Raw genomic sequence first — 15,242 nt, 5'->3', positions numbered from 1 at the left:
GCAGCCTGCAGAGAGCACCACCCTGCCAAAATAAAGATGAGCTGGGGCCTGTAGTAAAGGAGACGTCTGCCATGGGCGGCCCCTGAGATCTAATCAGAGGGCTTAATATCCCCCACAGCGAGGAGACCTTGGCCCCTCAGCCCCCTCAGCCCTGACACCCCTGACGCCCAACCCAGCTCAGCGCTCTGTTCAGCTCCACGGCCAACAAACTCCACAAAGTTCTCTCTCTCTCTCTCTCTCTCTCTCTCTCTCTCTCTCTCTCTCTCTCTCTCTCTCTCTTTCTCTCTCTCTCTCTCTCTCTTTCTTTCTCAACAGGGAGAGACACAATGGCCAGCCACTGATCCTGTTTGGATGTGGTTTTGGATTATTTCTTCCCCGTTTCTCTGTGTCCTCATTTTAACCCTCTAGGAGGACATGCCTCTGTTCCTCCTCTAAATGGGCATTGCAATAGCATTTTTCATATGTGACTCATGTTGCCAAATGCCAATACAATGTCCCTCCACTGCCCATTTCAGCTTATCCCTTCATTACAAGTTGCATGCTAATTTGATGATGAAGACAAAGAAAGCGTCTAAATTGTAACTCTCCCCGCTAATCAAATGCCTACCATCAGCAAATGCTGAATTTTGCCATCATCTTTAGTAATCATAAATATGACCCACGCCTTTAAGGATGTCAAAACCGAACTATATAAATTAGCTACAAAGTTACTGAGCTCTCATTTACATTTTTGCCTCAGTCTAGTCTGAATTTATTGGCCTTACAGGAGGCTTGAAGGTGCCATTAATGCATTTTAGGCTCTGTGGCACTTTGGCTCTGAATACACGGCTATAATTTGATAAATGCACAGCTGATTAAATGTCTCTCTTACTGGAACTGGACCAGATACGCATGTAAACAGGGAGAAACAGCTAACTTGACATCTCAGTTGTGTTTAGCCCTATTGTACAGTATTTGAAGGCCCCCCAAGTCTCAAATCCATTTTTATTTTTGCTGTATTGACTTTTTCCTCCTCTAGCCAAAGACATAATGAAGGCTTCCTGCAGCTGCTTTGACCTGCTTCTGTACAGTATATGCAGATAAAACACAGCTAAAGAAAAAAAGCTATTGTTTATCAGTGCATTTTTTCTTTCAGAGCATGTATTCCCCACAAAGAAAATTGTCATCGTTTTTGCAGAAGCAGAACAAATATGCATGATAGCCGAGACCTTAACCTTGAGCTGAAATGTTTTGTAACAGACTGCAAAACCAGCCATCTATCTGCAATTATGTTTGTCTTCATATTGCTGTGGTCATTAGTTTCAGAAATGGACCATGGAGTTGTTGTTTGTTCATTAGAGGAGGTTTGTTCATTTCTGGTTAACATGCTGCCATGTTCCAGAGACAGCTGTCACCCAGGCATTAGCAGTCTGAAAGCATCACCACAGTGTGTCTGCTTTGGATCTAAACTTTTATTTCCCAGGTCAGGAGTGTGACATTCAATGCCGAGAGTGTCTCAAGTGTACGCAGCTCAATAATTAATAACCCCTCTCCCAGGTGAGCTCAAATTGGGACACGTTAATGTTGCAGAGCCCCGCCACGGGGCTGCTGCGACCCCAAAGCCATCTCCGACAGACACCTCACCTTTTGTGGCTGTGCTTTTTTTCCTCCCTCTCCTTGTGGCCCTACGGTGCATGCATTAGAAGAAAAGTTATTTTGAGCTGTAAGAAATTCAAATGAAGCCCCCACATGCTAACTTTTCCAGAGCATCCAGACCTTTGAGATTAGACAGCCATCCTTAAAGCACAAGGGTCTGGGATAACAAACGGCATGTTTGAAGTGCTCCTTGGAGAGTGCAGAGACACACACAGACACCCACACACGCAAGACACATACACTCAAGACGCACACAATTGCATCCCCCTTAGCTTTCCAGCGTGGACTATGGCTTAATTAAAGCACAAATGTATGGTATATGTTTTAAGTGCCAGCGCGTTGTGTGTTTATATGATGTTGAATGTAGTCTGAGTCTGCATTAATAAGTAGTGCAACACCATGAATATTTATATTGTCAATATAATTAGCGATGTAGACTAATGGAGGCCATGTTTTGCACTTGAAGCCATGCCAATTTTTTGTGGTTGTTTATTTTCTGGCTTGTTGTCCCCACAGTAGTGCTAAATAAAGAGCATCATTATTCCCAAAACATTATGCATTCGCTAGTTCTAGAGCCATGAATATGACCACTCTAGTTTCACTGTTAACATCTAAATCGTTCTCCTTTTTTTTTCTAATTATACATCTCCTAACAATGTTTTTTTTTCTATTGTTGATAGTGCATTCATTTGTTTGTAATTAAGCAATTTTCCTTGCCATTTGACACAGTCTTTCTTCAGTTTTTACTGAGGCAGATGCATTTTTGATGTTGCCTTTGTTCCCTGAACGCAGGCAATAAGGCCGTACTCTAATTTACCAAAGTCAACAATAAGAAGCAAAGAGTAGAAGCACTGACAACAGTGACTTTTTTTTTGAAACACAGTCTATAAAACACTTGGAAATGCTTTAAAATTTGCACTAACACAAATTTCTTCTCTGCCCATGTGTTTCCTTTCCATGTATCTGAGCAGTGTTTGTCCAAGCCAATAAGCTCCAGCAGCACATCTTCTCTGCCCACGGCCAGGAGGATAAGATCTACGACTGCTCGCAGTGCCCACAGAAGTTCTTCTTCCAGACAGAGTTACAGGTGAGCCTCGGGCTGGTGGAGCGAAAGGGGGCCACCAGCAGAAACTGCTACCGCTAATCACACATGACAGCTTAACAAACACTAAACACCGCTCACCACTCTCCAGCTATCCCCTCCATCCCGGCTGGGGTGAGAGACTCAGAAGGAATTATTTCAGTCCGTTTCCAAAACTCATTTGTGATGGGCAGATATGATTTGATTTGCTTATTAGACCAGCAGAGCACTAAAATATCTGGAATTAGAGGATTAGTGGAATGTTCGTTTTTGAAGAAGTAATTACATACAGTGCAGAGGCAAAAACACAGTTGAGTCAATATGCCTGCATCTCCCCTCCTAATCACAGAGGAGGACTCATGGCTAAATATGAGCTTTGTCCTCTGGGAGACCGTATCTGCCCTTCAACAAAGTTAGTAGTTGGACTTATGAACTCGCAATGTTACAGAGATAATCCATTTTCTAGCAATCTTTTTCTCTGGTCCTTGGAGAACCTGAAAAAATGAAACAGACCTTATTATATTATTTCACTGTGGTGGTGTTTTCAAGCAGATCTGTTTTGTTTGGGGGATTCTTTACCGTACACATGGCACACTTCTCATATCCAGATCTTTTTCTATTACCTTTTGAAACTAAATCATTAAAATATGAGCAGTCTATAAACATCGTGTTCAATCCAATCACTGAAATTATTCTTATTTTGCCTAAAGCACACAGAGAAACCAATAGCTCCTGACCACATCCGCCAAGTACACCTATCTGAAAGTTGGATTAGCAGCACTATGTATTAGCAGGTAGCCAGAGGAAGTATCCAGGGCTTGGCTGCCTATTGATCGGCAACGATTTTCATATTGAGATTCAGGTTGTAAACACAGAGGCGTGTGTCTGCCAGGAGGAAGGTGAATGTGATCATTATCTGCTGGTCATTTGAGCACCGCAACCATGAATAAAACACGTCCTGATCCACCAACATGCAACTCCACCACAGAGAAGGTTATTTAACAAGCCTCGCGCTCCACCAGACTGCCAACGTGGAGTCTTTTCATTCATGCCAAGGCCTCCTATTTATCACATTTTCATCCCTCATTGGTACGAGTGTTCTCTATATAGCAAGGGTTGTTGCAGGTACCTGTAAACAATCTCAAATAACCTGGGGATGTTTTCCTACTTTTTTTGTTTGACATTTTTTGGAATGAAGTGATCTCCACCTCCCAGAGGTGTTGTTTCATGCATGATTATATTGTTTTACACTCTGTGTGAAGAGACAAGAGCAGAACATGAAAGACCTATGGCACTTTGTTGTGAAACAAGGGGTTATGAAAGGAGAGCAGGAATGAGCTTGGGGGATAAGACGATCATTATGCTCAACCTGTGCCATGCTCTAAAGGCAGTCCCATGGGAGAGCATGCTTACACTCTCTCGTAGTAGTTCCTTGTACATATAGATACAAGTACGTATACTGTTTCTTATCACATTCATACAGTAAAATCCACTATGCCAGAGCTTTTTAATGGTGTGACCAACTCAAAGCTATTTTAGGTTTCTGGATTTTTCACAGGGCCATCTTTATTTTAGGATGCAACTCCTGAACTTAGTAATGTTAGATTTGCCTTTTTCACTGTCTATAGTTAAAGCCTTCAACAAACATTGCAGGTTGGAGTCTTGTTTTTAGTTGTTGTTTGTTTGCAGTTGCCATTTCCCATGCATCACACTTCAAAATATCTCACTGACATGGGGCAGTCGTTTGTCAGTCTGTCTGAAGTGGTGCTGTCTTCCAGCAGCGAGAGAAGTGAAAGCTCTCTCTCTTTGCCGGGTCTTGAGTTTGGAGTTTCTCCCTGTTTCTCCCTGACACTCTGGCCCACTCGCCGGCTGCCTGGGCTCCTCATCTCTCACAGTAGTCGGAGGGGTCAAAGGGCCAGTGCAAGCTGGGAGAAGGAGCGGCGAGAGGGAGAGCTGCCACGGCAGGTAAAGGGAAGCAGGAACGATATTTTATTAATTTGCTGCTGAGATCCTGAAACAGACCAAAGGCTGTGACAGGTATCCAGTGCACCGCTCCACATCCTCCCCCACCGCCTCCCCCCGTGAACTCTACCCTGCGAGGGGCTAGCCAATTTTCGCCAGCCTGTCGAGATGGATGATGGGAGAGCATCCGTCTAATCAGCCCTCCTAGGACCCCCCGCCCAGCCGCCCCCCCCAGACCAGCCAGATTGACTGACTCCTGGGCCAGTGTGCCCCAGAATCCAGATTCCAAAGGAGAATAATCTCTCTTGCTCTCCCCTCTCTCTCCCTCCGTTTCTCTCTTTCCTCTTTCTTTCACAGACAAAAAATAAGCACCGAGATGCATAGACCACCATTCCCCTCAAAACTCTCCAGAGGACTCCCCTCCACCATCACACACACACTCAGGCAGCCTCCACCCTGCACATCCCTCTCCCTCACCCCATTAAAATATGGAGCAAAGTCTAGTTATTTCATGAGGTGCTGATGGGGAGGGCAAGTGGGCCGGCTGTGCAGCGCTCTCTCTGACCCTCAACTGCTGCCCACCCCTTGAGCAACTACGAGCTCAAGCTTCACTATAAACTCTCACCCAAATAAAATGCTCTGTCCTCTCATTTTAAAAGCAGCTGTCGCCTTATGAAAAAAAAAAACTGTCCCCGGATTCTAGCAAAGGCCACATTGCAATGTGAAACTTGATAATAAACTTCCTTTTCCCTTTGCGTTGGCTTCAGATACAGTAGCTTTTCACATTGCGGAAGGAACTGAGCCACTGACAATGCTGCTAGGCTGGATTAATTAACCAGATTCATTAACTGATGGATGCACAGTATTAGCCACAGCTTAAATCTGACATTTCTCTGAGTGCAGTTCATTTGTGAGGAAACACACAAGTTCAGCTCTTCTCCAAAGTGCCGTACTGGAGAGCTGCAGACGGAGGCTTCTCTCCCAATGATCCCAATTCCTCCAAAGACAAGACAATGAGATTGAAGTTACACAACAGTGAAGATGACATGTTCTGCGTGAGATTCCCTTGTTCCTTTTAAGCTGGGCTGTCTTTTATTCCCTCCGTCCTCCAGTTTCATTATCATTCCTTCGAAGTGACATGAGATTGTAAGTCATGTGTTAAGCCGTGCCGCTATCAGCGGAGGAGTGGAAGGACTGGGGTGCTGTATGACTTCTCCCTCTCCTCAGACGCCTGCAGGACACGTACCTTAATTGGAGTGTCTTTTAAAAGGATTCCTTCAAAGACAATCCAAAGCTCCCTGGCCTTAATGAGTGCTGAAAGTGACAAGAGCACATCTGCATCATGTTCTACTTCCCCACACAAATGAGATTCTCCTCTCCCTGTGTGATAGCCATTATTGCCAAGCTGTGACCAATTCTACTGTTTTAATTAAGCATATTTATAGGCTTCGTGGTCACCAGGTCAGTGTAAACAGCTTTGCATTTCATAGAGAGGGAGAGAATGGAAGAGATGGACAGTCTGAGAGAAAGGCATTCTCTAAATGTGTCCAAAAAAAATCAGTGTAATATATTTTATGATCTTATTATAATGCATGGAATTACTGAAGTTAATTCTATATAGGATGGCTTCTTAAAAACAATATTTTAGGCCTTTTTTTTTTTTACCCCAAATCTAAAGAATGGCGCTCTTCTATATGAAGCACAGAGACTCAGTTCCCCCAGAAGTTTTTCTTTCTTTCTTATTTTCCATGAATTTTAAAACATGCCCCGAAAAACGCCCCATATGCCCTGTGTCCCAAACGTGTCGTACAAAAGCAAAGCTTCATGTGTTTGTCCCTAAGTGGCTCTCAAACACCCCATTTTCTCTGAATATCTTGATCTGCTAAGTATGACAGCTCTTCATGCTTTTGAAAGTGGTATATATACTTTTTTCCTTTTATATGACAACTTGTTTTTTTCTTCATCACCCCAGGTGCTCAGATTTCTGTCACCATCTCAAAAAGTTGCACTACAAAATAAAAGAACAGTGAATTAAAAAAAAAAAAAACAGCTGCTTGTGAGGCACCATCATTAATATTTAAGATTATTTATAATTGTGTACAACACTGTACACACACTTCTCTGCACTGTAAATGGGGACATAAACACCCTTAGAAGACTAGTGATGTATCACAATAGTAGTGTTCTAGTTTTGTAGGTGGATCAGAATTAGACAGCATGACAGACCTAATGATCCTGGGAGGATATTCTCTTTCTCAGTGTGTGCGTGTGCGAAAATGTGTTTGTGCGTATACATCTGTGTGTGTGTGTGTATGTGCGCTGTATGTATTTGTCTTTGTCTCTGTCTCTCCCAGGGTCTGATATGTGCATGCAAACACATTGTCTGGAGGGAGACATGACAAAAACTCCCAGAAGCCTTTGAGCTGTTCTTTTTTTTCTTTTTCCTCTGTTGCACCACTGGGGAAAGTTAAATCCAAACAAAGAGGAGACGCTTGGTGTACTGTGCTAGAATCCATCACCAGATCTCTCCCTCAAACATGTCTCCTTTACTTTTCTTAGTTGACTTTTCAGCAACTTTGATAAATGCCATTTTAAGCGCTTCTCTGGAAATTCACTACAGGTTTAATTTACTGTCTGTAGTGATTTGATTTTCAAGAGTCTCTTGTGCTGTTGATGTTAACAAAATACAGCAGAGGCTAAAATAAACAGCATTAGAAAAAATTATTCCCTCTCGAATTTTATGTTCACACATCGCAACACCAAAGTAATTTAACTCTTCAGTTTTGGAAAACGATGTTGAATGACACCAATTGTCGCGCAATTAAAAGCTAATTTTCGGATTCGCTCCTCCATTTTAGTGGGAAAACATGAGAGTGCGGATCGGCTCCCGCTTTCTCACAAAAGCGTGGAAATGCAGGAGAAAATTTAGTCCTCAAAAATATACGCATTTGTGAAGTGGCATACCTAGCAGCACACGAGAGGGAGAGTGGGGGGGTTGGGGGGTGGGGTTGGATGCTCTGTAGCATCCCTAGTCAAAGTCTGTCCCCGACTGAAGTGGTTAAATGTGAGAGTAATTGTGTTTTGTTTCTGGGACTGACATGTGGAACCCCACGGACCCCATCTCCCTCCCAGTGACAGGCAGAGATCCTCCCCCCTCGCTCTGTCTAATTAGAGGATGTAGCCCAGGGCTCATGTCCCAGGAAGACCCATCCCCCTCCCAAGATGGCTCCCCAAAGAAAGCCCTTAATTGGGTTCTTTAGTCATAGTCTTCATTTTGGCTGGAAAGGCATCTGTGTGTTGCTATCACCTCAGAATACAGTTTGTATCGCTCTCTTGTGTTTTTTTTTTCTTCCTCTGTTTTTTCTCCCTCTCGCTGGCCCTCTCTCTATTGCTTTTCCTCTCTCCCTCTCCCCGTCTCCCACTCTCTCCTCACTTAATGAGGCCCCATAATAACACAGCAGTTGTGCAGTTGTTTTGCTACCTCAGTCAAACAGCGGGATCACTGCATAGTGTGTTTCTAGTACCATTCACTTGTCTACTTAGACAAGGTAATGAGTATCATTTGGAGCTACAAAGCACCAGCCCACAAAAAGGGTGGTCCGTCATCTCCGGTTACACCTCAGAAGTACTTGGTCGGGGTAGTTAGACATCTAATCAAAGCATTTCAAGCTTTATGGATTTATTATATATTTTTACAGGCCTTCATGGTGGATATGACCGGACGCAAAACAAAACACATGGAAGACATGGAAATCTATTGCTGTTTTCAACTCCACCATAGCCTAGTGCTGTTACTGTATGGCCACGGCTCCCCGGGTACCTCACTTCAAACAAGACAGTCTGTTACCAAGGAGACAGGGCCGGTTGTGGCACAACAGTGTTTGGGGTCAACCCTCCCTACGGCCTGATAAGTGATGACTGTGGAGAATGCCAACTGCTGTATTATTTATTTATTTGATTGTGTTCTTCATTGGCTAAACTAGCCAGCAGTAAGCCTGGCCTGAGGTCAAAGCAGGAAAGGATTACTCCCTCAGTGGACTGGTCAACAGTAGGGAATGCACAAAGGGAGGACTGAGTCAATACTGGACCGAGTTCAACACGCCATTAAAGATCAAGACAGAATGTAGCACTCTTGTCTTTCTCCACAACAGTTCAGAACTATAAGAAAACACTTCATGTGGTGGCAGAATTTTCTCAAAATAACCTAAGATGCCGTGGGGTCATTACTGATTGACTCCTTTTATTCATCTTTCAATCATTACACAGACATAAATAAGCTTAAAGTGTAAATCCAAGAGTTTTCCTTGTTTAAAGTCACCCTGCAGTTTCGAGCCTCGAAGAAAGACCGCAGGTTCTTTGTTTTAGTATCATTAGGTGACGTTCTCTTATGTGTTAATTAAATTCCTGAGTGATGACTACGGGTATGCACAGGTCTCAGTGGTTTTGTGCACACTCCCCGTGCTCCAGATGCAGCTATGCAGACTTGCTGTATGTCAGCCATGCAGGGTAAGAGAGAAACTGATAAGACTGATAACACTTTTAATCAGAGCTTAGAGGGTGGTGTTTACAATTTTGACTGTTCTTTCAAATTTTGATTATAGATAAACTAAATACTTTAGCTGCAGGCGTTAAAATGAATGTGCTTGACTCTTCTAATTAAATAGTTTCATTAATGAGTAATCTTTACTGTAAGTAACACTTACTTGGCTCACTTATGCATTACCGGCTGCCATCTCAACAGACATAACTATTATTTTTTAAAATTTTGTTATAAGCTTTCCTTTTTTCCCAGCGCTTCTTTTCTCACTACTAAATAATTTACGATTACAATATTCCCAGAGAATACCCCAAACTGTCCTTAACTGGGACATTTACAGTATTATAGCAATTTTACATACTGTTATGACATTTTGTTCACACCCAAATAATGTTTTATTTCAAGTTATGTACGTGTTTAAAATCACAAAATGATGCATTTAAATAACTCTGTAATAATCAGTTCTATAGTTTTAGTTCTTCCTGTCTCATGGTTGGCTTTTTCATACCATATAACACATTAATTATACTTAAGGGTAAAGGTGGTTTTACCATGCACTGTTTCTAACTAATTATAATGAGCACTAGTTAAGAAAAGTAATTAGACGTCAGTTACATTTTGAGTTGGATTGTTTTTGTTTGTTTGTTTGTTTGTTTGTTTTGTTCCGTTACATTAGACTTTGATTAATCCTGACATAAAAAGAACTTTGTCATTAATTGCAGCATTTTCAAATGTGTTGGTAGCTTTGTACACATTCATAGATTTACTTATACTTTTACTAAGTGTTAGTTCATCCACTAATATTAATTTTGGATTTTAGAGATGCAGAACTTAGAACTTGAGGGCTACATAATGCGACAGATTCTGGTCAGTTCACTGGTCAGCTCTACACTTGTATAAAATGCTCACTGTTTGTTTGTTTGTTTGAGAAGCCTTGAAAAGGCCGTGGCTTAAAAAGCTGTTATTGCTCACTCAGCTCTTTAACCATTCAATAAAGCCTGAGTTTAATGTCACATGCTGGATAACACCAGGTAGAGGAGCAGACACAATGTACGTAACATGTGCTCTGCAGCTATTAACATTATGCTAATCAAACATTGTTAGCGTTGAGATTAAGCTTTACATCCTCTCTCTGTGATGTTGGACGATGTGAAGATTGTCTTTAATACTGCAAGATCAGATGAAAGAGAGATTGTGTCTGCTAGTCCACTATTCTTCCTCTGCAGAGCTGATGTAAGAGATGCACCTCTGTTGCCTCACTGGAGACCGGGTGCTATCGATGGAGACCAGAGCAATGGGGAACGACATAAAGAATGATTAGTTAATAAATCAACTCCCCAGCCTACTTGCACTTTCTCGCTCTCTGCTCTTCCCCGATCGTTCCCCATTTTTTCTCACCCTCTCCCTGTCTGCAGCGGCGTTAAATTCCTTAGACATATTGCACCTGTTTGCATGGGTACACAAGACCCCTGCCGGGTGTTCTCCCTCCTCTTCCACTACCCCTGAGGGCGTTGCAGTAGGGTGATGTAATCAGATGAAAGTGGTGGTTTAACGGTGGCACAGAGCCGGTGAGAGAACAGGAGAGGAGGAAGAGGCTCGCTCCGAGCCAATGCAGCCGGTCTTCATAAGGGAGGAGCGGGTGCGCATTATTGATCAGAGCAAAATTTAATTTAGTGGAGAATTGACTGCTATGGTTTACCTGAATACTGCTGGTAACTGGGCCCTGCAGCAGGCCTGTGTGGCCAGCAGGTGGTTGAAAGGATCGAGGAGGAGATTAAGGGTTGGATAGAAGGGAAGGAAATGGATGATAAGGGGAATGGCAGAGTTTCAGGGGGAATAGGATGGCATTGAAGGAGGGAGTTAGGATGAGAGCTAAAAGGCTTAATGGAGGGCATCTAATCCTAAATTGCAGTGATTCTGGTGTGACACCATTAGTGACATCCTCCTAGATAGGGCGCAGGACATTTTGGACAATTTCTTGCACAAGGTGTGAATTGTGTGTTTCACATCTAAATTGACATTTGTGGTTGCACACTGTAGGTATTAAACTTACCCAACGCTGGTGCAGAGGTACTTGAAGAACTTGACAAGGATGAAGATTGGATAGTGAATTTGTATCATCCCTGCCTTCTCCCTCCCTTCTACGCTCTGTACTCATACACAGAACAGTTTATATGTACTCAGTGGAGTTCAGTATCCACAGAGATAAAGGTATCAGTTTCATTTTCTTTTAACATTTTTTCCCCCCTCTTTTCCTCTATTTCCCTTTAGTCTGCATGGCTGCCACAGCCACTGAAGTCGTTTAACACCGTCCTTGAGAAAGCCCTCAGTGAGAAAACTCCTGGCATGTTTAAGGAAAAGGTAGAATGCAGTGTGTGTCAGACAGAGCTGGGACATGCAGAGGGGGGGAGCCATTCCCCAGAGGGGTTATTTTCCCCTCTAATAGCTGTTACGAGCCCTACATTATATCCAAGGAGCTACATTCCTTTGGGGTCCACAGACACACACACACTCACCTAGACACACTGGCACACTCACACAAAGGCATGCACACTCAGTTGAGCACAAATTTTCTCTCTCTGTTTCTCTCTCTTCCACATACACACAGACAGACACACACACACACAGACACAGAGGCACACACACTCAGTCCTAGCCGCTTTGCTCTCCCCGTGTCAATATCCTGCCATTTGAAGTCACGTACTGCAGGGGCTTCTGGGAGTCGCCGAGGAGCCAGGCTGACGGGTAATGGGCCGCATTCATTAATAAGGTTGCCGTTCTCCTGTCCCTCCTCAGCAACGCCAAGGATGTCTTCACCGGGGGGTAGGGGGTTGGTGGAGTGTGAGGAGGGGGAGGAGGTGAGGTGGGGGGAGAGAGAGAGAAAGAGCATCCCGTGGGGAGTCTCCTCCCAGACTCACTTAAAGGAGCTTTATTTCAGCAAGAGAGGAGGGAGGAAGGCAGAGGAGCTGTCCGGGGCCGCCTCTTTAAAAAAGGGAGAGCAGGGCCCAGGCGAGCCACGCTAACCCTTACAGGGGTCACACTCCTGCTCCCCGTCAAACAGCTTATTACCCCACCTGTCGGGAAGTAATCGCCCTAGCTGAAAGGAAAGCTGTCGAGGTGTTTAAATGCTTTATATGGAAGCAGCTGAAAGGGTAAAGAGGGAAGGAACGAATGCAAGGGGGGCTAATAGTCATCTCCCAGCACCGCCCGAGGGACTCTGCACCAACAAGACTGAAGGTGACTGCTTTGGTAAACCTCCTCTCTAAGGTTAGAGTAATCATTTTACATTGTCTGTGTCTCCCAGTTATATCTCAAAAACCAGTAAGGCAGTAAAACTAATTTCATGTGCTTGTTCACGTAATTTTGCACCTACGTGCAGGACAAAATGTATGTGTGCGCTGAGGTGTGTGTGTATTTGTGCATGCATGCGTGCCGATGACTCTGTGACAGGTGTGTCTAGTCCATGCCAGTTTAGAGAGTCCAAGGCCGTGTTTTAAACAGAGCGCAGCAAGTGGGGCATGTAGTTTGCATTAAAGGGATTAGCAGTCACTTCAAAAGATGACCTGGATTCAGCCCACCAGGGACACCAGTTACACACCCCCTGGTCCACACTCCCTTTAAAGAACCTGGCACAGCTGCCCCACTACAACCACTCTCAATGGTCTGTGTGTGTGCCTGCATAAATTTGGGAGATACAGCAAAACAGGGTGATGCCGTCAGCTTGTTATCCTGTCATAGTGAATTGTGCACCGTTACATATTTACAGAAGTGTGGAGGATCAAATCATCAACAGCCTCACCTGCGCGTGAAGTATTTCTCAACTCGTTTTTTTCTGCACTGCACGTCTGCAGCACATTCAATACATGTAGGTACTGGATAAACAAGACTCCAAAGAAGATATTCCATCAGGTGTGTCAGTGCCTTGTTATGGATTTGTTTCCATGGACACAGCCTTTGATCGGGAGGCAGGATTTCTGAGGAATGGGATGCTATCTATCAGTGGTTTCGTGCCTTTGTGTTACACCAGGACTTAACTATCCGTAATCCCAAAGCCAACTGATATTGATCCACAGGCAGGTTTGACTCCTGTGAAAGTTAATTGGATCTGGATAATGAAAGCCTAATAATGATGATGTTCAAATGTCAAGATGATCAAAAGACAGTGCCCGTCAATCCTAACATTTAAAACAAATTGTAAGGTGTAGGAATATCAGTGGCCACGGTACGAACGATGAATAATGTCTGTTTAATGAACGGCAAGAAAAGTGAAAAATCCAGCTGATCATAATGTTTCCCCTGTTTCTTTTTGTGTCCTTGCAGAACCACACGTTGACTCAGCACAGCAGCTAACATGGATCAGCGCCGTGGCCAAGAACAAGGATCACATGACGCGGAGAATAATGTCTGACCACCAATTACCGTGAGTGCAGTTTTCCACTGACTGTCTTGCACTGAACTTTCAATTCAGTTACACCACAAGGAACCATGCCACAGCAAGAAAAAAGAAAAGCAAAGAAAATAAAAGAAAGAGGGGGGAAAGAGCATAAAAGAACCCTCTCCGTTCTTTACCGACCATTATTTCAAAAATAAAGAAAAAGCCAACTTGTTTGTACATAGAATTCTTCATGTGTTGCTTAACTACAGCTATATTGCAATCTTATACAGTATTTGCCAATGTACAGTTCAAAATGTTTGTTCAAAAAAGAGAAGGGAAAAAAAAAGATCAATGACATTGTCAATCAGACCAGATGGGACTCAACCAGTTGTGTAAAGGAGAAACAGGGTGCCACTGAGAGTGTAGGAAACTGTAGGAACCGGCAAGTGTTGTCAGGAGGACTCTTTTCATCAGCGCCACTCCTACTGCGCAGTATGTCACTCTGTATCCTGACATGGTCAATCATTATGGGGATAGAAAAAGCTTGATTCACCAGCATAGGCTGAGATCTTGTCTGCGTGTCTGTTGTAACATGGCTACCAGAGGACCAGCTGAGAACGGCGGTGCGACTAATCTGCACTGCCTGCGCTGGAGTTCAGATGAAAAAAAGAAAAAAAAGAAAAAAAACAACACAGAGAACAGAAAAACAGGACAGGATGCTGATATATGCAAACGCAGTGACACAGATTTGGAAAAGGCTAGTTCCTCTGGTTGGCTCGTGAACAGAAGCTCCCATGTGGCTCTCAGAGCATGGGGAAATCTCCAGCCCACTGACTCAACCTGTACATTTCTGTTGTTAATGTTTACTGCTCTTTGAAGCCTGGAGATTACTGGAATTTTTTTTTGTTATCTCTACATATTTTTCGCAATGGGTGAGTAAATCCATTTGGATTTGAGGTCATGAAGATTGAACGCAATTTCAGTCTGTCTCGGGGATATAACGTAGTTACAAAACTCTGTCCCTGGCTCTCCTGGAGAGTGCCCAAGTACTCTTCTTGTTTCTTTGCAGTATCCCATTGCTCTCTGCTCAAGCTGGAAGCCACTGTGGCATCATACAAAACTTTAAACCATTCTGTTATGTAAATGTTTTGCATTCGTTGAACCTGAGATGCACTTTTGTATGAAACTTTAATGTTTTGACATTTTGATTGAGAATTGTTCGTACACAGTTTACAGGAAATCACCATCTCCTGCAGCTAAAGGACAGTTATCTCCAATGTTATTAAAATGTATTGTACAAATATGGAGTTCTGTATTTGGCAGACCTCGTTTTTTTTTGTGTTGCACATGTGATGGAAATATTAAAAACTGTATGAGAAAATGGCTTCGATGTCCCTTCATTATCTATCTAGAAGGCATGCGTGTATCTGTGTGTTAATCTGTGAGTGTGTGTGTGTGTGTGCGTGTCTGTGTGTGTATGTGTGTGTGCATGTGGATACAATTAACCCATCAGACAAGACCTATCACAGCATAAACGCGATCATCATCAAAAGCTTACACTGCTTTTTTTCATTGTATCAAATTGCATCCTATTTTTCCTCACTCCCTCGTGGCTCTCACTAACGAACATCTGAGCATCTTAAGGGAGGTCT

The 15,242-nt window shown here is 43.3% G+C and overlaps 1 protein-coding gene across 4 annotated transcripts in view; it reads left to right on the top strand.

Annotated features, from left to right (window-relative positions):
• Positions 1-14,942, top strand: part of LOC121192844 (zinc finger protein 521-like) — an 89,302-nt gene extending 74,360 nt beyond the window's left edge. For all 4 annotated transcript variants that reach the window (XM_041054764.1, XM_041054763.1, XM_041054762.1 and 1 more), the window contains exons 7-8: positions 2,607-2,722; positions 13,536-14,942. In XM_041054764.1, coding sequence (XP_040910698.1) covers positions 2,607-2,722; positions 13,536-13,565 — 146 coding nt within the window. In that variant the 3' untranslated portion in view covers positions 13,566-14,942. The remainder of the gene's footprint in view (positions 1-2,606; positions 2,723-13,535) is intronic.
• Positions 14,943-15,242: the final 300 nt, after the last annotated feature.

This window comes from Toxotes jaculatrix, chromosome 14 (assembly GCF_017976425.1).
Source record: "Toxotes jaculatrix isolate fToxJac2 chromosome 14, fToxJac2.pri, whole genome shotgun sequence".
Lineage (NCBI taxonomy): Eukaryota > Metazoa > Chordata > Actinopteri > Toxotidae > Toxotes > Toxotes jaculatrix.
This window is presented reverse-complemented; position numbering and strand designations above follow the sequence as displayed.